Raw genomic sequence first — 23284 nt, forward strand, 5'->3', positions numbered from 1 at the left:
CAAGTGAACCTCTAACTTTTTGTTATACAAGCTGTGTCCAGGAACTGGTTTACTATTTGGTCGTTAACCGTATTCACCTGCAAGAAATATGGTTTGTGACGTCCGAGGTTAGAAAGCTCTCTTTTCTGTCAGAGAATAACATGAATTGCCTCGTACTTGAATTTCAATTGCAGTAGATGAAGATGTAGACAATCTGGTTTTGTTATAGTAATTTTAGTATTAAAAGCCAGTTAGGATTCGGACATTAGACATATATTTAGTAATTTTAGCGTTCATGGTGTTTCTTTGGTGTAGTTGTCATTTCCGCCCAGAGATCTTCCATTTAAAGGAATTGTTTTTGTTTTGTAGTTTATTTACTTACTTTCGTGTTTTAAATCGCTATTTGTTAATTTTTAGGCTTTGAATGATATAATGGTTAGGGCGCTTAACTCGCAACGTCAGAGTGGCGATTTCGAATCCCTATTACCAAGCATGCTCGTCCTTTCAACCATGTGGACATTACAATGGTCGACCAATCGCACTATAAGCTGGTAAAAGGGTAGACCTACTGTTGGCAGTGGGTAGTGTTAATTATTTCGTCTCCCCTTTGAACTATCACTGCTGGATTAGGGATGGCTAGGGCAGAGAACCGTCGTGTAACTTTGCGCAAAATTCAACACAAGCTTAACATACTTTGTTAGCTGATTCTGTTTATTCTATAACTAACATATTTTGTTTTTTTTTCGTAACTTACTAGAGGAAGTTACTTATATAATTAATCTAACTATTTTCTCTAACAACTTCCCTCGAGTAAAAAAATATTTTTTGTAATTCAAGTATTAATTTTGCTAATCAGTGCAACATCGGTAAATATATATTATTTTACATTTATTAGAAACCTATAGCTATTGCGTTTTACGTTTTAACCGCCAGATTTGTCAACAGTAAAAGAAATGGAGGCTTCATGTGGTGATACTCATGGAGTAGAAGTACGTGAAATAGGAGGCAGTAAGGTAAGATTTCTGTGTTTATTTCAATAATAATAGTAAAATTAAATACCGCCACTTACCCTTAATAACCAATATTATATTACTGCTTTAAAATGACTAGTTATTTCTGTGAAATAGTTGTAAGAAGAAAAAAATGACTTGCCTTTCCATAAGTTTGTTATTATTTTTTTAAATTTTAGTTTGATGTTTTGAGCTTGGGACAATGAGTTCCAAAAGATCACTTTTATTTAACTTATTTTAAGTTAAAAATATATGTATTATTTAGTCGAGTGATTTATATTAGCTTCTTATAAAAACAAAGTTGCGTTTATATAAGTTATGAAATATATGAAATTTAAAGTATTTTGTCGAATGATTTTTGTTCTTTGCGAAAATCAAATTTGCTTTATAAATACAAGTATAACTTATTACAATTTATGTTGATAGTATTAATAATATTATTACAGCTTTGCAATGAAATTTTAACATGTTTTTACTTATAAATTGAAATTCTTGTTTATCACGTAATACATCTTTTAAGGGTAACACCAATTATGAAGGACCATTTGATTCATAACTGAGTTCATGGTTTTCCTGGCACAATCACATCTGTGAAAAGTTAAATTTTAAACTAAGAATACTCAACTGTTATTTACTATAACATTCGGTAAAATGAACACAATAGTTAACTAACTATTTGCTCAAACTTTGAAGTTTTCATTGAATTTAATGAACTTGACGAAAATTTTTGTATAAATGATATAAGGTTGTTTGGTATATCATTGCCACCTAATAAACAAACCTGCACAATCTTAATATAACTCATTGTATTTATTTATAATTACTGTAGATCCTTGTTGTTTATGTAAAGTATGTTGTAGTTGTTAGATGTATGCTTAGTTTATATTTACTGTAAATGTTTACTGTGTATATAAAGTATGGTGTAGTTGTTAGATGTATACATAATTTATAAGTATTGTAAATTCTTGTGCAGTACTTGTACAAAGTCTTAACATAAGGTGAAGGTGTTATTAGCCTTTCTTCTACCCTTTCATGGATGTTGGTTCCTGCACTAGAGGTTTGGATTGTAGTAGACTTACTGACGGTATAACTTGTGTCCTTACCCCTACATTAATATTGTTTCCAACAGCTGAGTTTTGGATGCAATTGACTTGCTATGTACTGTTTGTCACACCCTAGCTACTCTATGTCCTGGAACAGATCTCTCATTTTACCCATATTTTATTCTTAAGGCAGTTTTGATTTATAATACATTGCAGTTAGGATTACTGCCCAACTGTTTTCTCTCCAATTAGGATGTGCTCCAAACAAATTTGTGTCCAGATCTGTTACACATGTGGATGAAGAATATACCTGATACAAAAGTGGTGCAGTCTCCTAAGTTTAATCCTCTTATTAGAGAGCTCCCTTGTTAAAAGTGCCCTTAGGATGCTTCTACTTTTTCCCTTGTGTCAGTCCCTCCTTCAGTTCAATGTGAGATTCTAGTTATGTTGATAGGTGGAAGTAACTTACTTTGTCAGAAGTTATAATTTTACTATACTAAAAACTTATTTCCGACAGATAGTTGCTTTTGCTTATACTTGCCACTCCTCTATCCCACTGTTATCTGGTGCTTCAGTTACTGCCTAAAACTTGAAGTGAGAGGTAGAATACCATAGAGGGAGTTGTGGGCATGTGACACTTCTGTTTGTGGAGGTTTGTTACATGGTAACTTATATGAGAGAACTAGTTAAACCATATGAATCAAGGGGTGTGTGGAAATGAAATGCTTTGGAAATATGAAAATATTTTTAAAGTAGAGGACAGCACTGAATGTGATTAACTTTGTATGTGAGTGGAAGTAAGCACCTGTCAAAAATACACTTAGAGTTGGAAAATTATAATTTGTAAACATTAGATATGGTTAATTGTGACATAATTATCTTCCTAGAATTGCTATATGATTCTTTATTAAAGTATTGTTACAATATTTAGTTCAGTTTGTAGTTTGTTATACTTTTCATAGTTTTAAATCTTTATCTTTCATTGTATGTCCTTTAGTGTGATAGTTTATGGTAGAACTATGATAAGGTGAATGAAAAAAGTTTAATAAATAAATATTAACTATTTATTCACTTTGTTTCAAAAGTTAAATACCATACACATTTTAAATCTTTTAATTATTCATTATAATATATTTATGCTAATTTGGCATCAGTAATTTGTATTATAGATATTTTTATTTTCTGCAAATAATTAATTTTATTCAGTTGGTTGGGAGGATATAATTAAAATTTCAATTGCAAGGAAATGTGAAATATTTGTTTTGAAAGTAAGATTTCCTTCTCTATTTGCTTGGACCAACATAAAAAGAATAAACTGGAAAACCTGTGATCATATTTGATATTGTACTGAATAGTTTTATTATTTTTTTCTAATAAAGGATAATTTATAGAAAATAATAACTTCACCAATATTTTTTTAGCCACATAAGCAGTATCAGAATGTTCTTTTATAGCTGAGATATAAAATAATGAAAAAAAAGTCAAGAATATACTCAATAAATAATATATTCTGTTTTTTTAGTTAATTTTATATTATTACTTTATGTAATATTTTTCTTTTCTTTTTGTTATTTTTTCTATGTATGCCCTTGAGCTGAGTTAAGAATTCTCTCTTCTGTACTGTATTGAATTTAATATTCTTGGATTTTTTAACATTTTTGGAGCACTATATTGCTTATATTATTACTTATTTTGTGTGTTAACAATTTTGTGAATGTATAACAATATTAATAATTATGCACTGTACTTATCATACCCATTGCTGACAAGCAGGGCCATATTTTAAAGTCAGCTAAAGCTGATTGAACCTTTGCTTGCTTTCACTTAATGCCTAATATTGGTATTAATAAAGCCTGCCAGACCACCTTTGTTTCAGCTGACTAGGCATTTAGGGTTAAATCCACCACTGCTAACAACTCATTTTGCTCAATCTAGAGCTATTCAACCTAACCTGGATACAATAAACACAGTAGTGATTAGAATAGTATTTATATAAGTGATATATTGATATGATTTCATAATCTGTTATTGATAACTGTAAACACATTTCCTGCTGCCATATTGGCTAGAAACTAAAGATTAATTCTTGTTAAACGTGTCTGACATCTAATTGTATTGTTTGTGTTTGTACATATTGTTTTGGTATAGCAGTAGTAAAAGGGAAAAAAAATTATAATTCTACTTAGAACATTAATATATTCTTTGACAATACTTTTTATTCTTTTCTTCTTTTGAATAGGGAAAGGGTCTTTTTGCTCTTTGTAAGTTCAGTGCAGGTGAAACAATATTTGAAGAACGTCCATTGGTATGCAGTCAATTCCTTTGGAACCAAGCTTATGGATACTTGGCCTGTGACTACTGTATGAGACCACTGGAAACAGCTGAAGAAAATGCTCGACGACTGTCATCTAATCATCAGTTGGTTCTTCCTTATCCACAATGCTGCAATACGAAGAAAGAAAACCATGTGGATTGTTCACAGTGTGAGGTTAGGGTTTTGAATAGTGCAACAATAACAATTGTTATTATTGTTCTTAAAATCAGTTTTATACATCTTAGATAGTTTTAACATTATTATTTTAACAATAACAAAAGTTTACTCTCAAGAAATGAATGTAAATTCTCCAGTATATATTAAACATTTCAAATCAGGCAAACTTAACTAGAGGATACTGATATCATATCCCTATTGAGGTTGAACTCATGCTATCAATAAAGTTTATGAACAAAAATTCACAAATATCAGGACATGTGCCACCTATAAATCTCTATTTTCTACATAACTTATTGCAGATGTGCATTCTTATATGTACCCTGCATTCCTACCGTAATTAATTTTTGTTTTGTTTATAGTAATGTTTTTTACTATATACTAGACAATACTTGGTTGCAGCGTAATCCTGGGGTTACTGTTAATTTCTAAGTAGTAGGTTAAGACATTTAATAGTGAAACAACTGGTTTACCAGGGGATGATAATGCAGGTGTATTTACATCAAACTCTGATGTAAAAAACAGAGTTTTGGTAATCACAGGATCCCATATAGATTCATGTGAAACCAGAGTACAACTTTTTCCATTATGGGGAAAAGTCTGATCTACATTGAACATGTCTGGCATTTTCTCCTACATGTTAACCAATAACATGCAGGGATCCATTTTTGTTGATGAGCTTGGTGTGTACTAATCCTCTTTCAGTCTGCAGTTTATTCAATGTCTAGCCAAAATGGGTTGAATTGAATTCTATCTTATGTTTAAGTTGCCTGTTAGTGTGTGAGGTTTATAGTGATAAACTAACAATGTATTTACTAACTTGTTCTCTGATGATAAGTCAATTAAATTTGAGTAGGATTTCAATCCTTGCTTTAATACTTGGATCATTTGAGTATGCATGATAAGGAGTATTGTGTTTATGTTGGATTTCATTACTCTGTAGAAATGTGGCAAACTGTGTGGAAGTGAACTGTTGACCATTATCTGACATACATTTCTTGGGTAATCTGTAAAATGATAAAAAAACACATGATTGTGGCTTCAGATATCATAGAAGACATAAGTAAAAACTATGGCCACTTAAAGTGTGAATTCACTAATACAAGCTATCATCAACAGGATTTTGTTGGTTGTAGAGTTTGTTCTGAGATCTGTTGCCCATTGAAATTCCTTCTATTACCATATGATTACCTTTCAAGTGTGAATCATTTGTGAGTTTTACATTCTAGGTTCCTCTTTTCTTTCATTTTCATTGGAACTGGATATTTTCACCAGATTTAGAGTGGTGTATTAGAGGACTGTTATCTTTCAGGTCTTCACTTTTCTCAGATATCCAATTTTTACATTTTTCTATCAGATATTTGGATTGTTTTACATAAATATCAGGAGTTCCTTGTTACATCATCATAGTGTTTTAGTACTTACAGACACTTTAGTTGTGATGACATTTCATATCTTTACATTATGAGTTGATGTTTTATTGGTTGTGCCACTGGTTTGGTGTCAATTATTTCCCTGAAGGGGTTGCCACTTGTACTTCTGTACAGTAGGGTGTCTGTCAGTCAATCAGTAGACACTGAAATAACATCACACAAGGAATGCTTAACATTGCAATTTGTACTGTGGTGAAATAAGTAAAATGTGCACATACCATGAATCACTAGAATAATTATGCACTCTGTAGGCTACAATACAGCATGCTACAAGAACTTTAAAAGTAAGAAATAAAAGTATTTGTTATTCTTAATTTTGGTTTTATTTACTATTGAGAGAGAACACTTTTGAGGACCTTGCACAAGCACAATCTGTAAGTGAACTGATGCAGTTAGTCACTCAAGGCTCTTACATGCTCTTTAATCTCTGCATTTGTCATGGGTAACCTAAACGTTTTTATATTGCCCAACACCCCTATTCACACATTTGAAGTGTCTGAGGATGAGAAATTATTAAGTTTTATATACAACAAGAAGAAGAAAAAAGGTTTTTCCTTTTGCAGGAGACCTATTATGGATTCACCCATTGAGGACTAAACACGTTGCATATACTTTTGTTGTCGTAAACAAAATTTTACATCTAATTTGTAGACCCATTGAGGGTGTTACCCTTTGGAAGTGGACAGAGGGCGTCATCTGATGGATGATGATTGTGTAGATATCTTTTCCATTTCTGCATACATGTTTTTGTATGACATTAGAGGTGTTGATGACGGGACTATTATTATCACTAGATTTCTCACATCTATCCATGATAAGGAATATCAGTGTTTTTATTCTTACTTGTGTTTTGATGTTCCTATTGAACTGTTTGTTGCTTGCATCTTTCTTCAGTTATTCCTGAGTGCCTAGCAATTTGGCTGATTGTGTAGCTTAATAGCAATTTTATATATAGATAAAAACTATTATTTTGTAATAAATATCTGGGCTGTTCTCCTGAGAAGCAGGACATAGTATTCTTCTACATGTTGAAACCAGTACTCATGTTACATTTTCTGTTTTACAGGGTCAGCACCACCATCATAAAGAGGATGATACCTGCTCATTTTTACTCATCATTGCTGTGTTCAGTTTTTTTGTTTCATTTTACAAATGAAAATTTTCAGTTGTTATTTTAAACTTGTAGTTAACATTTAAACATTTTTTATTTTCATTTTTCTGGTTTTGGGAAAGAAAAGGATGCATATTTGTATAATTAATTTCAGTTGTAACTTCTGATACAAAATCATGTATTTTCTTGCATTGATTTGAGTTATTTTCTCAATGAAACCAAAAGATTTTGAAACACCTTTCCCCAAGTCTTTGTTATAAAAATTCCTCATTTTATTAACCAATATTTTCAATAATTAATCTAACTTCATCAAGGTGAAAATGGCCAAAACTTAAGTATATGATGGTCATAACACTACTGAGTATAATAAGGGATAAATATAATAAAAAAAATCATAGTGCTAATAATATTACTAATATTTGTCTTATTTTCTTTAATCCTTTTTCACTGGGCACCATAAACTATACACGTTTGTCTGCACAGTTGCATGCATTAAGTGTTTGCATTATAACTTTTGATACAGTATATGTATATTCATCAAATGTGGCAGACTTTTGGTAAATATTACAAGCTTTTCATAAAAAAATAAAATCAGAATATTTAGTTAAATATTTTTCCTAAAAAGTTGTTTGTGAAATTAGAGTATTTTGTTACTGGTCTGAGTGCAAAGTGGTCTGGTGTCATAATCAAGAAAACTAATCTTCATCCCAAAAATCTCAAACATTATTTGTGTAAGCTCTAAAACATCCTAAAAACATTTCACATTTTGTTTTCAGTAAAATTTTATACTGTATGTTATTTTTTATACTCAAACTTTATGGGGTCTGCCACTTAAACAATCTCATAACCATCATAAAAAAATTAGGAAGTAAATATAAATTGTTTTTGTTTGTGCTAGAATGACTACTTATAATAACATCAAAATATAAATGTTTAGTCTAAGTATCTTAAGTCTGATAATGCTATATGTGAACCTATATATTTATTATTTTTTGTTATATTGACCTTCTAGTCCTCACCTAACATTACATAACTTGCATTGATGCAGTGTATGTACATTCAGGTCATGTATCCAGTAGTATATGAATGACCTTTAGTTTTCCCTGTCTTGGCTGTGTTTTAGTGTACTAGTATTTTGTAATATACAGTCACATTTAAATGATTATACATTATATATATGTATATAGATCATTATTATTTAGAAATAAATCAAGAAGTAAAGCAAACAATTATGTCTTCTCACTATGACCTTTGTACTTGATTGTTTCTGGACATAGGTTGCTAAGCCCTTTAAAATTTTATTGTGGAGGATATCAAACTTTTTTTTTTAGGTTTTATATATACAGTTGAATAATCAAAAAATTCATAAATGACTACACTGATACCATATAATTCCATTATAATTTATTAAGCTTACTAGCCATGATTTATTTACATTTTATAAAATATGAAATTTTGAGCAAACTAAAAACACATCATAACTCATTGAAATCTTAATTTGAAAGAAAGTGAGAATTTTTTTGGAAGATTAAAATGGTTGAGTAAATCATTCTGGGAACATTCTAAGCTGTTGATTAGTTATTTACATGTCATATATTGAAGTATGTGTATATAATGGACTGTTTCAAAAAATGAAGAGAGTTGAATGGGGTCACCATGTTTGATTCATTACATAAGCCATATTGCAGCAAAATAAAAAGGTGAGGTTCTTATTTTATAGTCTAGCTTCTCAATATTAATAAATTGAGTTTCTAATTTGTACAAATTACAGACTTAGTATTTTGACATCATGAACATCTAATTTTAAACAGTGCTGCATTCAACATACCATGAGACTCACTAAAATCTATATTTAGGTGTGCTCCTTTAAAATTTACTTTCAAATTAAGAAATTAACTCATAAATAATATTAAACTTTGAATGATAACCTACAATTTAATTCCAAAGTTATTGACATAAATTCATAAAATATTAGTTCAGTAAAATTTTGAATGCAAGTTAACAAACATGATCACATGGCCTTTGATCCCTGTCCCATTTTGAAAGGGTTAAACAGTGACTGAATTTACTTCAGTGATGAGCTGTGTTACCACAGCTTATCACTTTTAATCTCGGACCCAAGATATCTTTGACTAGTTTTTCTCATAACTTGCCTTTGCTTTTGTTTTTGTGCTTCCAACAATGATTATATAATGCTTACTGACTTTGTCCTTTGCTGCTCTGATAACTCAGAAATGTGATGTTTTTTTGATCTATTTGTTTTAGATGGTTCTCAGGCAAACTTCTTGCATTCACTCTAACTCATAAGATTTTACTCTCTTCCTTCCTCACTTGATTGTTGCATTATTGCAAATTCTTTCCACTCATGCTTCATGTTGACTTTCAGTTACCATGTATTCTCCAAACATAAGACTCTATTTCTGTGCCTGTGGTTGAAAGTGTTCCTCACTTCTAATTTTCTTATATCTTTTCCCAGCTTGAGTCGTACATGTTGACTTTCTTTTACCCTCAATATTCTCATCTTCATCATTGTCTTTGTTTTCTTTCTGAGGTTCTGTAATGCTACCCAAACAACTTTACTAGTGAATGTTTCACAAATCTGTGCTTTCATGTTTTCTTTTTTAGCTGTTGTCCAACTAACTTCTTTTTTTTTCTTCTCAAATATACTTTGCTAGGATGACTTATCTGGAGATGTACCCCTTCAGTTTATTTCCATTTAGCACCTTTTTTTTTTTTTAATGCAGACCTTTATTGGGGAGATCATTATCATGTGCTCTTATTTGATGTTCCCCATTCAGGAAGGTCAGTCATCATAGAGCTTGGTGATCAGTTGTTTCTGGAACCAGCCCTCAGCTTTAGTTTTGTGGGAGCTTAGTGTTTAAAATTTGTGTATCTGTGGACTCATTTTGCAGGTGACCTTTGGTCCAACATTGCTATTTCCCTTGTTTTCCAGAGCTCATACCTTTCTGTTTTTAACTATGATTTGAGGGCATTTATACAGAGATTGCACTTGGTTGGTTTGCATATCCAGTAATATATGATAATTTGACAACTGCTAATCTTTTCCTAGGAGTCATCATATGCTATGACCTCTCTTCACCTTTGGGTTGACTAGTCAGCTTGACTCCCACTCAGCATGTGTGTATTTGGAAGTTTTTTCTGCATCATCATTTATACGGGTTGAAGAGTGTTCCCTACTTAAGGTGTACCGTGTCTCTCACTGAGTGCTCCCACCCCATTAATAGGTGATGACATACTTCATGTATTTTCCCTTTGTGTTTCTATATTCTTAGAAAGGTTTAAATTTCTTCTTCTGTACATAACCCTTCACCACACCAGCTGTCTGTTCCGTTAACATGTTAAACACTTCTGAATTTAATATTTTCTTTACCTAAAATGAATTTCAAATAAATATTCACCTGTCCAAAGAAGAAACATTTGATATCTTGCAATACTGCCATTATTTATATTTTCAGGATATGAACTGTAAGTCCCCACAATTAAAGTTTATACAAAACAGAACATTTAATCTTTCCAACACTGTTGTTTATAACTTTTTACACAAGTATTTCATAATTACGGTAAAACAATCAATTAGTGCAATGAAATTGAAAACAAAGAAGGAAAAATTATACCACGAAAAATGGCTAATGTAAAATAGATGTTTTAATATTCACATTTTAGGCTGGGATGCACTTCTTGTGGTGATTTCTTTGGATCAAAATAAGCAGAGAAAGAGTGTCTCAGCCTGAAATGTTGTGAATATTAAAATATCTGTTTTTGTGTTAGCCATTTCTCGTGGTATAATTTTTCATTTTTTTACTTTATAATTAAAAATCTTGTGTAATAAATTCACAAAAGATTGAGCCCTTACATCTGCTGGCCTGTGAGAAGAGTTATTAGTCTTTATATTAATACCACTGACAAAATTAAGTTATTTCATAAATTATATAAAAAGAAAGATTTTTAATTTATTGATCATATAAGTACACACATAAAAATACCCTAAAACTTTCCTAAACACTTAATATTTGTAACATTCCTTTTACAAATGTAGCTTGTTATTTCTGTTTCACATCTGAAGAATAAAATCTAATATCTTGTACCACATACCAAGTATTGATAGGCTTAACTTTAAAAGTTAAAATTACTGAGTCCAGCTTCAGCCTTTTAAGAAAATACAAAGCTGTTGTAGCAGGAAAATATGCAACTTACTACAATTAACACTTTGCTGCCTGAACCTTCATCTACTTCTTATAACATGTTATTTTTTTTATGAAGATATATTTGCAAACGTGCCTTCACAGGTATTTTAATGTAAAACCTGTGTTACTAATTCACATGTATTCACTACTGTGAAGTTATACACATTTGGAAAATTAAATGTGGAAGTTTTTTTTTTTTCAGGTGTCTTACTGTAGTGTGGCCTGCCGAAGTCTTGCTTGGGAACAATATCATCAATTTCTTTGTTTAGGTAGTTCTACTGGGGATTCCAGCCATCCTCTTGAACAACTACAAGTTGCTTGGAGGTAGAGATTATATTAAAGAACACCAGCATCATTGATAAAGGTCTTCTAACTTGCTGCTTAATTGCATGAATTATATTCACATAACATATTGTATATTCATGTGGTGTGTTTTAATTTAGCAGTTTAATTGTTGAAAGAGGAACCATATGTTGTGTCAAGTTAGAGTGTGTTTTAATGAAATGCTCCTAAAGGAGCTGTAAAGTGAAACCTTAAGTGTCCAGTTAAAGAAAAACAGCAATTTGACAATAATAATCTTGTCTGGTACATTTGTTATAAAGTTTTCTTTGTTATCCACTTAAGCTATCTTCAAATGTTTATCATCACAAAAATGGGTTCCTTGCCATCAAATTTAAATTTTGATATGATAATTTATGAAGTTCATAAGATATTTTATTTAGTAGAAGTTACAGTACTTGAATTACTATAACTATTTTTTAGGAAATATTAGTGTACCCATTGAATAGGCTTATTTGGTGTTGTGCTCACATTCTGCCTTTCTCTCATGTCAGTGTTCTCTGTTTGAAATACATTTTATCTCTTTGGGAGAGGAGTAAACAGAGAAATTCACATGGAAAAACAAAAGAAAGGAAGGGGAAATCATTAGTAGAGTTTACAGCCACTGGTTAAATTAATAAAAAAAAATTATTATCTACTTCCTTGTGAAGGGTCAGCACCTGTTGACTCAACCCCTGGAATTGTTGCCTAGTACTAACTCATCTCTTTGTTATCAGATGCTGGTACTCTGTTGTCAGTTGTTGGTTCTTTGATTTCTTCTACTGGTTTTGTTTTGGTTGTCTGCTCTAAGTTATTGGTTTTTCATTCTGCATTTTTAATTTACAACTTTTTTGGCTTTGTGTTATCAGCTGTTTGTGTGTTGTAAGTTATTGGTTCACTGTTATTTGCTATTGATTGTGTGTTATAAGTTGGAGACAGCTCATTCCAAAAGCCAACCACCTTGTATCCAAAGTAATGTTATCTAAACTGCAGACGACTACCATGCTGCTAAAGTTTGAACTTGTGCTGCTTATCTTTTTGTTTTCACTGCTAAACACAAAACGTTTGTTATTAATACCCTTAGTAACTTTAAAAACCTCAATCCTCTGCCCTTTACTCTCTAGACAAAACAATTTTAGAGATTTTAATCTCTCCTCATACAACAATCTCATCATTGCAGGTATCATACTAGTGGCTGTTCTCTGAACCTTCTTCAACAATTCAATGCTCTTCTTCAGGAAGGGAGTCCAAAACTGTATACAATAATCTAAGTGAGCCCTTGCAAGTGAAATATACAGTGAAACAATAATATCCTTTATTTTGTATTCAATATTTCTATAGATGATACATAAATCCTATTAGCCATTTTGCTGGCTATCATAAACTGTTAGGGTGAGTTAAGTGATTTTTCAATAACAACAACAAGATCTTTTTCTTAACCACAATATTTAATGTATTTTTTTTTAAATTGTAACAGTAGTTTCCTCCATTGGACTTTAACCATCTTGTTTCCGTAAGAGTCAGAAAGAAGTTGTTCTAACTAGACTACACATTGGACACAGTTTTTTAACTCATTGCTTTCTTTTATCTGGGACTGATGCACCAATGTGTTGTCTGTGTGACACTCAAGTCAGAATAAGCCACATTTTACTGTCTTGCTGTTGTTACAACTCTCAACAGTGGCACCATTTTAGACATGTTGTGTCCCAAGGTTTACCCATAAAGTTGAACAGTGTCATCGATGATGGTGACACTGTCTACCTTACAAATGCTTTTAGTTTTTTAAAGGTCATGGACCTTTTTAACACTATTTAAGTTTTTAATTCATAAGTTAGACTTTTTTTTTAAATATGATTCCTTTTTGAAGTACAACTAGTTTGATATGAAACTAGAAAATGGCCATAATGTCAAATAACTTGAAACCGGGACTGGAATGGCCAACTTCATTTGACTAATGCTGATGTTTAAACTTACCTGTTAGTCATCCTGGCAAGTTATGCTACAGAAAGTCCTTTAAAACTACTATAACTGTAATTTCTCTTTTACTGCTGTACACTAGATATAAACATTGGATTTCACACTATTTATGTTTATAATTCAAAAAATCAATTTTGTCTTGTTTTACAGTAATTTCAGTTATGAAAATCTATATACATCACCTTACATTTTGGATAGTTAAACATATCTGCCACTAATTATATCATAGCTTACATGCTGGATGGCTAAGTTTCTTAGCTTTTATATTGTAGTTTACTTGATGGGTAGCTAAGTTTCTGGTCCTTTTTTTGTATTTGAATCTGACATCGTAAAGTTCATGAATGTTATTTTTTTAGATGTTTTAAAATATTGTTCATGTTCTATATTATTCTTAATTTCCTCTTCATGTAATCTGTGATGAAAAACAGTACTAATATAAGTTAGTACAAAATATAATAAGTAAATGTTCAATCATTTTTATAATAGTTATTACTGATTTTTATTTCTGCTGGTGTAGGAATGTGCATTATCCACCAGAGACGGCCAGCATAATGTTGATAGCACGCATGATTGCAACAGTGAAACAGGTAAAATAGATGAAATAATTGTTATAATGTCTGTATAATTCAATTAATACTTGTGTAATGTAGTCAAACTAGAATCTGTGACTTTACCAGAGAAGCTACCAAGAAACAGTCCATGTCATTAAATCGTGCCTATTTGGAAGGCCCTCATGTTTGAGTTTGAGTTTTCTATTGCAATTAAGTCCGTTGGTGACTAGAAACACCTGCTATTCACAACAGTGAGATGGGGTGACTAGAAACACCTGTTATTCACAACAGTGAGATGGTGTGACTAGAAGAGCCTGCTATTCACAACAGTGAGATGGTGTGACTAGAAGAGCCTGCTATTCACAACAGTGAGATGGTGAGACTAAAAGAGCCTGCTATTCACAACAGTGAGATGGTGAGACTAGAAGAGCCTGCTATTCACAACAGTGAGATGGGGTGACTAGAAGAGCCTGCTATTCACAACAGTGAGATGGGGTGACTAGACGAGCCTGCTATTCACAACAGTGAGATGGGGTGACTAGACGAGCCTGCTATTCACAACAGTGAGATGGGGTGACTAGAAGAGCCTGCTATTCACGACAGTGAGATGGGGTGACTAGACGAGCCTGCTATTCACAACAGTGAGATGGGGTGACTAGACGAGCCTGCTATTCACAACAGTGAGATGGGGTGACTAGAAGAGCCTGCTATTTGCAACAGTGAGATGGTGTGACTAGAAGAGCCTGCTATTCACAACAGTGAGATGGGGTGACTAGAAGAGCCTGCTATTCACAACAGTGAGATGGGGATACTATTCACAACAGTGAGATGGGGATCCGAAGTCAATGCTAAATTTATTTCTGGCTTCATTTTTCTCTTCAACATTTTAAATTGTTTCATATAGAAGTAAGTAGTACAGATTGCATCATGAGGAATTTTTTTATGGGATCCACTGGCATAATATTGCAGGTTGTTGAATATCTTTAACTGTTACATCTCTACTGATATTTGATTTGCTTCACAAATCTTCTCAATTTACCAACTCTAGGAGCTTATATTGTTGTCATTTTTTCTTCTTATAGACAGAACTGCAGTTTAAAAATGACATTGAAAAATTTATGATGTATCACATTGATCTGATACACAATACAGTGTAATACTCATCTGTTCAGGAAATTATGCTGGTAGCCATGAACACCATAGATTTACCAAAAGACAAGAAAATGGAAAATTTCATGATCTCCAGATAATATATAATTCAGTTACAATGAACAAGTGCAGACATAATGTTAATTTCTTAAATATGGCCACTGAAATCATGTAACAACTGGTAGTAATAAAATGATATATACATACTAACTTTGTGGCTAGTTGAACTGATTTATTTTGTAAATGACATGCCATACCAAGTGACTTGACAGTAATGACATTATGGTACACTGTAATTTTTACATTAACACATTCTACTTGAAAAAACAAAACACTGTGCTTATGCTGTATTTCTGCTGAACAAACATTTATATCTTGTGCATAGTTTTATGACTTAATTGTTTAGCTTTGTCAAGGCTGGTGCTCACTTTCACCTCCACCAGGAGGATCCGTACACTGCTTGTGTGTGTGTATATAGTTTTCATTTGAGATGAGCCTCGGCAACTATAACAGAAATGCTGCATATATTAAAAGATCACAAAGGTACAGGTTACAACATGGGATATAAGATGTGCCCTGGGCTTTGGAGGTGACTGCAGAAGTAGGACCCATATTCTGGTGGAGATGCACCATTTTCCAGTCTTAACCTCTCTTTACTAGTCTTACATGTTAAAGTTGACCAAATATAAAGTAAATAATATTTACAGAGTTGTTTGTCTAATTTGCTAGCCTAAATATTTATCTTTCCGGATTGTTGATTGTTTCAGCTAGCTTAAAATTTTTGAAGAGTTCTTGACTGTTAGTAATCTAAATATCTGTCCTTTTAGGTTTGTTTGACCCTTTGATTAATTTAAATATCTGTCCTTTTAGGGTTGTTCGACCGTTTGATTAATCTAAATATCTGTCCTTTCTGAGCTTCCTGATTCTTTTGGTTAGTCTTAATATCTATTCTTTCTGGATTGCATGATTGTTTTTGCTAATTAACTATATGTCTTTCCTGGATTGCATAGTTGTTTGGGCTAAATTAAATATCTACCTTTTCTGAATTGTGTGATTGCTTCGGCTAACCTGAATATTTGTCTTTTCAGGATTTTATGATTGATTTGGCTGGCTTAAATATGTTTTTCTGGATTTCCTGATCATTTTAAATAGCCTAAATATATATATATATATATATATATATATATCCTTTTTGTATGAGTATTTTGTGGGGTGGGTTTGAAACTTGAAAAATAAAAGACAATGTCTAAAAAAGAATAATTATAAAAAATATACAAAAAATAAACTAAAAATGGTCTTAAAGACATTCAAGGGTCTGTGTAGTATATGAGCTTTAACTTGACTAGACACTTTAGAAAAGATTCACCAACAGACATATTAAAACAAAGTTTATATTTCTATTAGCATCAAACGTTTAAATAGAAGATAAGATAAAATATAAAGCATGAGACATAATTAAGCATATTTTAAACATTTCAACAATTTTAATAAATTCTTCCACTCTAATTTAGACTTAGAAAAATTTGTTAGAATTTTATTACATTAATGTATATTTCAGTAGATAATAATTGAAAAACAAATTTTTAAAAATGTAGTTTTATTTATTTCTGGTAAAGTGTGACAGATATGTTTTAATTTTATGTAGAAATTATGTGCTTAGGAAATATTTTTCTCTAAATATGGATGGAGTGGCCTTATTTTTATAAAATTTAGTTTGTGTAGTAATTTACTTCTGATATGTGTAAGTTATTGCACAGTTAATAATAAATTTTGTCATACAGATTTAATAACAAAATACTTTGGTATAGTTTTACAAACATAAATTTACAAAGATTTATCTTCTGTTGGTTGTAAAATTTTAGGCTAAAGACAAAGAAGGGGCAGTACATCTTTTCAGCCAGTTCTGCCATAATACAGTAAACGAAGAAGAACAAATAGCACATAAACTTTTGGGTGAACGTTTTCAGGTATTCATTGGAAATGTGATTAGTGCTATAAATATTTTTATTTTGTAGTAAATTTCATCACAATTTGTTTTAGACTTTCAAAGTAATTTTCAGTATAGTTGCATATTTTATTACCATTTTTTAGTTACCTTTGACAATGCTACTCAAGAAATGCCTAGTGATATGGTCATTCTTTGTTTTAGTTCTTGTAGATAAAGTAGTGTTTACATCATGATACACTCAGTTCAGTTAAAGTAATTGTTACATCATGATATACTCGGTTCAGATAAAGTAGTTTTTACATTGTGATATTCTTGGTTCAGATATAGTATTTTTTACCATATACTATGACATTTTCTCTGACAAGTTACAATTAAGTGTTATATGAATTTTGAAAAGCTCTGTGTTCTTTTATATTAACTGATTAGTTTATTTTGTGATACAATCTTAAAATTATTTAATCTAAAATTTATATATACGTATATAGAGTTATGTAAAATAAAATATAAATCAAACTGCAGTAACTGTATTGTTACAGAATTTTTCTGTACAGTGTATGAAAGAAAAGTTTGCTTGCTTCATACAAAATATTTTTGCTTAAAGAAAAGTAATTGAAACAGAAGACGTATATTAAACTTTAACTTGATACTCTAATACAAATGAAATAACACTTAAATAGTGTACATATTTAGAGTGAATTATTTTACTTTAGCTGTTTGATATGTGCTTGAGGTGGAAAGAAATGAGATGTCAAGTGCAAAATGCTAACATTTTTCAGTTCTTGTACTTTTAGTACCAATAACACTATGTAACACAAATTTTGTTCCTGGATAGTATGTGTTATTTCTTAATTGCTTGTGTTGTAAAAGTATAGAAAGTGGCCACTATTCCCTTTAAACTTTGCTTTTGTGACCTGGATAATGAAATTTAGAAATTAATCTATTAATCTATGTGTAAAAAATGGGCAAATTTACACATCTTCATTTACATTAGGTCTGAATAAAACAACATATGAATCAAGATTTACATGTATTTATATTAAAGTTATACAAAAATGAACATACATGTTTAGAATTGAGTAGTTTTTCGAGATTTGGGACTGTAATGTAAATCACTTTCACGTATCAGCCCCCAAATATAGTCTCCCATCATGTTTTCATTATACGCTCCTTGGTAGCAGTGTTCAAAGTCCAGTATATCTTGGACCAAATATATCATGGTCTTTGCTCCTCTGAGTATGCTCCCATGTTCTCCTTGAATTTATCAAGATGAGTGTCAAGGATATGGACTTTCAGGGACATTCTGCAGCCTATTTTGCCTTAATTCTTCACCAGAGCCTCAATCAGTTCCACATAATATTCAGCCTTGTGATTGCCCAAGAAGTCCTGAACCACTGTGACAAAGCTACCCCAAGATTTTTCCTTCGTAACGAGCTTTGTGGGGAACTCTGTGCACTCCAGGAAGATTATTGTGGTCCAGTGTAGACACCAGCTTTGGCATTTGCCTCAGACAGCTTAGGAGAGAAGTCTTGAAGGTACTTGAAAGCTGCAGACTCCTCATAAAGAGCTGTGATAAATTGTTTCATAAGACTCAATTTTATGTGCAATGGTGGGAACAAAACCTCCTGGAGGTCCACTAATGGTTCACACTTTATATTGTGCCTCCCCACAGAAAACTTGGTCCATTGCAGCCAGTGCTTCCTGTTGTAGTGTGCTGTGGTGTCCCTGCTGTCGTAAAGGCAAAGATAACAGGGAAACTTGGTAAAGCCTACTTGGAGATCCATTAGGAATGCCACCATTTTGAAGTATCGGATAACCTCCCAGCCATACTCATCATACTTCAAGACTTCTAGCAAGCTCTTGACACTGTTGTATTCCTCTTTCACAGAATACCTTTTCCCTCTTGTCTTGATAAATTGGCCACATGCATAGCAGAATGCATCTGAAGAATGCTTGCAGCTTCTTGATGCCATTTCTGATAAAATCGGATAGGTCTGTGTGGTTCAGTTAGTCAGCTAGAACTAAAGAACTATAAACATATATATTTATATATATTACTATGGAAAATTCTAGAAAATTCTTGTAAGATCTATAACATCCTAGAAAGTTCTTAAATTCTTGTAAGCTTGAGAAAATTTTCTATCAGCCACATAATATGTAGGAATCTAATGTGTGTATACTTGTCACTTGTGAATCTAAGAAACATATCCTATTTATTCATAATAATTGCTATTGTAAGTCATGATGCCCACCAACCTATTTATATGTCTGGCATTAAGTTGGATGTAAAAGAATCATAATCCATATATTTTTGTGTGCAAATATTATTTCAGATGTAGTTTTGGTAACAATAGGTACAGCCAGCTTATAAGATCAGGTATTAAATAAAAGGCCATTTTTGCCAGTTCCCCTAGTGGCACAGTAGTATGTCTAAGAACTTGCACTGCCAGAAACCGGGTTTCAATAACTGTGGTGGGCGGAACACAGATAGTCTTTTGTGTTGCTTTTTGCATGAAAACAAACCACTTAGACAGTGAGATGTTGCTGAAAATGCCATTTCAACACTTTTTCAGTCAGAATAAAAAAAATTGAAATAACTGGAAGTTCCTCCAGTAAATTATAATTATAATCTTAACAGTTTGTTTAGTTTAAGCATATCCAGTTTTATCTGACCATAAAGATCAGTTTGGTGTATTTAAGAGTTTAATATTTTTAGTAGTATTTAAAAGTTGTGTATTGCAATTTTAATATACAAAATATTTCAAAGAAAACCCTGTTAGATGATATAAGGTGCTGATTAGGTAATACAGTTTAAAGATCTGTGTTTTATAAATATTTGAATAGAAGCTTTTAAAATTTGATAATAGAAACTGATAATGTTTAGATTATTAATGTTATTTTCTTTTTAATTTTTATTGTAGGTCCAGTTGGAGCAGTTACGAGAGTTGTTGAGTAAAGCCTTGTTTGAAGAATGTATTTATCATGTTAGTATATTCATTTTCATATGTAACTTCGGTGCCTATTTTAAGTTGAATATAACTTTTTAAATCTATTTTTATCTTATTTTGTTCTCATGACCTCTGATTGTTAAGAAACTAGATTTGGGAAAATGCCCAGACTGCATTGTGTATTGCAGTCATACAAAATAAAGAAACTATCATAAATCATTATGAAATCACACTTCATGGTGCAAAAATTGTTTTATTAAAAAAGTCCATTTGTCTATTACTTCCATCATTTTGTGATTCCAAGTTTACTTCTGTCTGCTTTCATAACTTGGCTGTACAAAAGTTTTTTATTTTTTGTGATTTTCAGTTTACAGTTTTCACTGCTTGCATAAAGTACCTGTAGTTCTGAAATTTTTTACTGTTCTGGTAAAGTACCAGAACAAAATCTTTGCTGTATGTGACAGTTCGTGAATCCAAGATTACACAGTTTATGTTCTTGGCTAAGCTTCTTTGTTTGAAACCTATTACTTCTCAGCCTTGCTAAACTGCTGTGTTTCAATTGTTTTTTAACTGAATATTTCTCAATCTTACCTAAGTGTCTGTATTTGAATAGTCTTTAATAAGATATTTATGTTGCTCTTTGTTTTGCTGTTCATTAAACTGTTGTATTTAAAGAAATTTTGCATTCCCGACTTCTTTGTTTTCCACAATTATAATATTTATGTTTAGAACAAAATGGAGAAGCTCTTAATACAACAGCTGGACTTTCTTCTCAGTGTGATTGTATGTTAATAAGAACAAATAAAAGATACTTGAGCAACCCTAAGATTAGATTGTGTTTATTAACAGCTGTTTTTAAATATTTTCAAATACCTATTGTTCCCATGATTTGGCATAACCGTTTTTGGTGTAGTGTAGTAGAGTTGTTGTTGTCATTATAACATATATTTAAGTCTCTTAGTTCTGATGCATGAGTAAACAGTTTTTATGTTTAGACATTTTGTGTACAATGTTACCATATTTTGTAGTTCAAAGTATATATTACTAACATGAGAAGAAGCACAGATTGGTCAGATGCCTTTCAGAAACTATAAAGAATTTTACTTTGATTCAAGTTTACTGGAGTGTATTTTGATAAATGTTTTAATGACAAAACACACAATGTTTTATTTACAAATGTTTCAAAATACTTATTCTATCTTCAGTTAATTCTTAAAATAGTTTTACAAAGATGTTTATTAACTACAACTATAGAATCATTTTGTAAACAAAAGTATTAAACAAAAATCAAAAGATTATTTTGTGAAATGGTTGAGGTTTAAATGTATAAATGTAGAATAATTTTTGGTCTAAAGAGGTTTTGTAAGTCATTAAGAGTAGAACAGTCATTAGCTGTGAGTAAACTTCCTTTAATGATAAATATTTTATTTTGCTAGAAAGATATAATAAGAAATAATTTTGAAAGTAAACTATAAAGTTCTGTTGTGATTATTTTCAGTGGTTTACTCCAGAAGGATTCCGGTCACTCATTGCTTTAGTAGGAACGAATGGACAAGGAGTTGGTACTAGGTAGGGCTTTTACTATTGTTGGTAATTAGTTTCTTTAGTTTTATATATTTGGATTTATCATAACCAGTTTTTTTTTATTCATATCTTCTAATCTTTGATAATCTTTTTACTCTAGTACTGTGAGTAATTTTCATGACACACCAAACATGTTCACTGTATCAGCCATGGAGAATTACAAATGTGATGGTCCACACTACTGTTTGTAGGTAAAAGGGTAGCCCAAGAGTTGGTGATGGCTGGTGTACGGTAGTTCTACTTTTAAATGTACAAATTCTGAAAAATCAGTTAAGTCACTTTCAGTATATTCTTCACAATAATATGCATCAACTTCTTAGCTGCACCTGTTCCAAATGGCTAATGCAGATAGTCCTTGAGTAGCTCTGTATGAGGTTCAGGACAGTCAAGTCATTTCATTTTAAGTATACTCTTCACATTGATATGTATCAGTTTCTTAGTTGCAGCTGCTAAAAGTTTCTGGAAACTTATCCATATATTTTGTGAACAATTGCCAAAGAACAAATGGTCTAAATTTTACTTATTTAACATGTTCTATATGCAATAAAGTGTATTTCCAAGTTTCTAGAATTGTCACATATACTCACTTTTATCTTTGCTCTATATTGTGTACATCCAGAACTTATGTCATGTTCTCTTTATGATAGAGTTATTTCAAGTGTGTAATATCATCAGTATACTCAATTGTAACTTCACTTTATGAGGAGTATTACAGTATTCTCAGATGAACTGATTATGCAAGTACCATATAGATCCATTCCATAATTGGAGGATTGAGCCAGAAATTTGTGAAGTTGGGAGAAATTTTAAGACTTGATGCATAATGTGTGGTGTAAACCAAGCAAAACAAAAGAAAACTGTGATCTTAATATTATAGATACAAGACATTCACTTTACTACTGTATTGGTGAATTAATTGAAACCTTTCTTACCTTTAAACAATTCTATGTAGGATTATTTACTTCATGAGACTAAACAGAAATGGCTGACTGGAACCAACACTTATCAAAACATGTTATGCCAGTTTCATTTGGAAGTATGTGTATATTGTCTCAAAATATTTTCCTGTCAGTCAACAAAGGACATTGCTGTCAATGACTTATTGTACAACACAATGTGTGGAATTTCGGAAACTTCTCTGTTAACAAACTAGATATTATCCATCAGGGAACAACAAAAACAACTGGAATGGAACAGTGAACAAAGTGAATGAAAATTTCAAAAATTATGTTACTAAAAGATGGTGGAAAACATGACATGCCTGCATACCCCAGTATGTCCTTAATATGTTTATATTATATCATAGTAAATCCATGATATGTTTATTTGATATCACATTTTATCCATATGTTTACATTGTATCAAAGTGTGTCCATGATATGTTTACGTCGTATCACATCGTATCCATGATATCACATGATATGATATGTGTGCGTATCACATCAGACATGATATGTGTACGCCGTATCACATGGTATCCATGATATGTGTACGCCGTATCACATTGTGTTTCTATGTTTATACAGTGTAGGGGTGTTTC

At 31.5% G+C, this 23284-nt stretch overlaps 1 protein-coding gene across 3 annotated transcripts in view; it reads left to right on the plus strand.

The window, feature by feature from the left end:
- The first annotated feature begins 844 nt into the window (after positions 1-844).
- The window catches only part of Smyd5 (SET and MYND domain containing, class 5), a 56767-nt gene continuing 34327 nt past the window's right edge, over positions 845-23284 (plus strand). For 2 of the 3 annotated variants that reach the window (XM_076511189.1, XM_076511190.1), the window contains exons 1-7: positions 845-992; positions 4272-4520; positions 11475-11596; positions 14085-14154; positions 17130-17234; positions 20134-20196; positions 21659-21729. In XM_076511189.1, the coding sequence (XP_076367304.1) occupies positions 933-992; positions 4272-4520; positions 11475-11596; positions 14085-14154; positions 17130-17234; positions 20134-20196; positions 21659-21729 (740 nt within the window). In that variant the 5' untranslated portion in view covers positions 845-932. The remainder of the gene's footprint in view (positions 993-4271; positions 4521-11474; positions 11597-14084; positions 14155-17129; positions 17235-20133; positions 20197-21658; positions 21730-23284) is intronic. The other variant, XM_076511191.1, reaches the window with a different exon arrangement.

The sequence above is a fragment of the Tachypleus tridentatus genome, chromosome 7 (assembly GCF_004210375.1).
Source record: "Tachypleus tridentatus isolate NWPU-2018 chromosome 7, ASM421037v1, whole genome shotgun sequence".
NCBI lineage: Eukaryota > Metazoa > Arthropoda > Merostomata > Xiphosura > Limulidae > Tachypleus > Tachypleus tridentatus.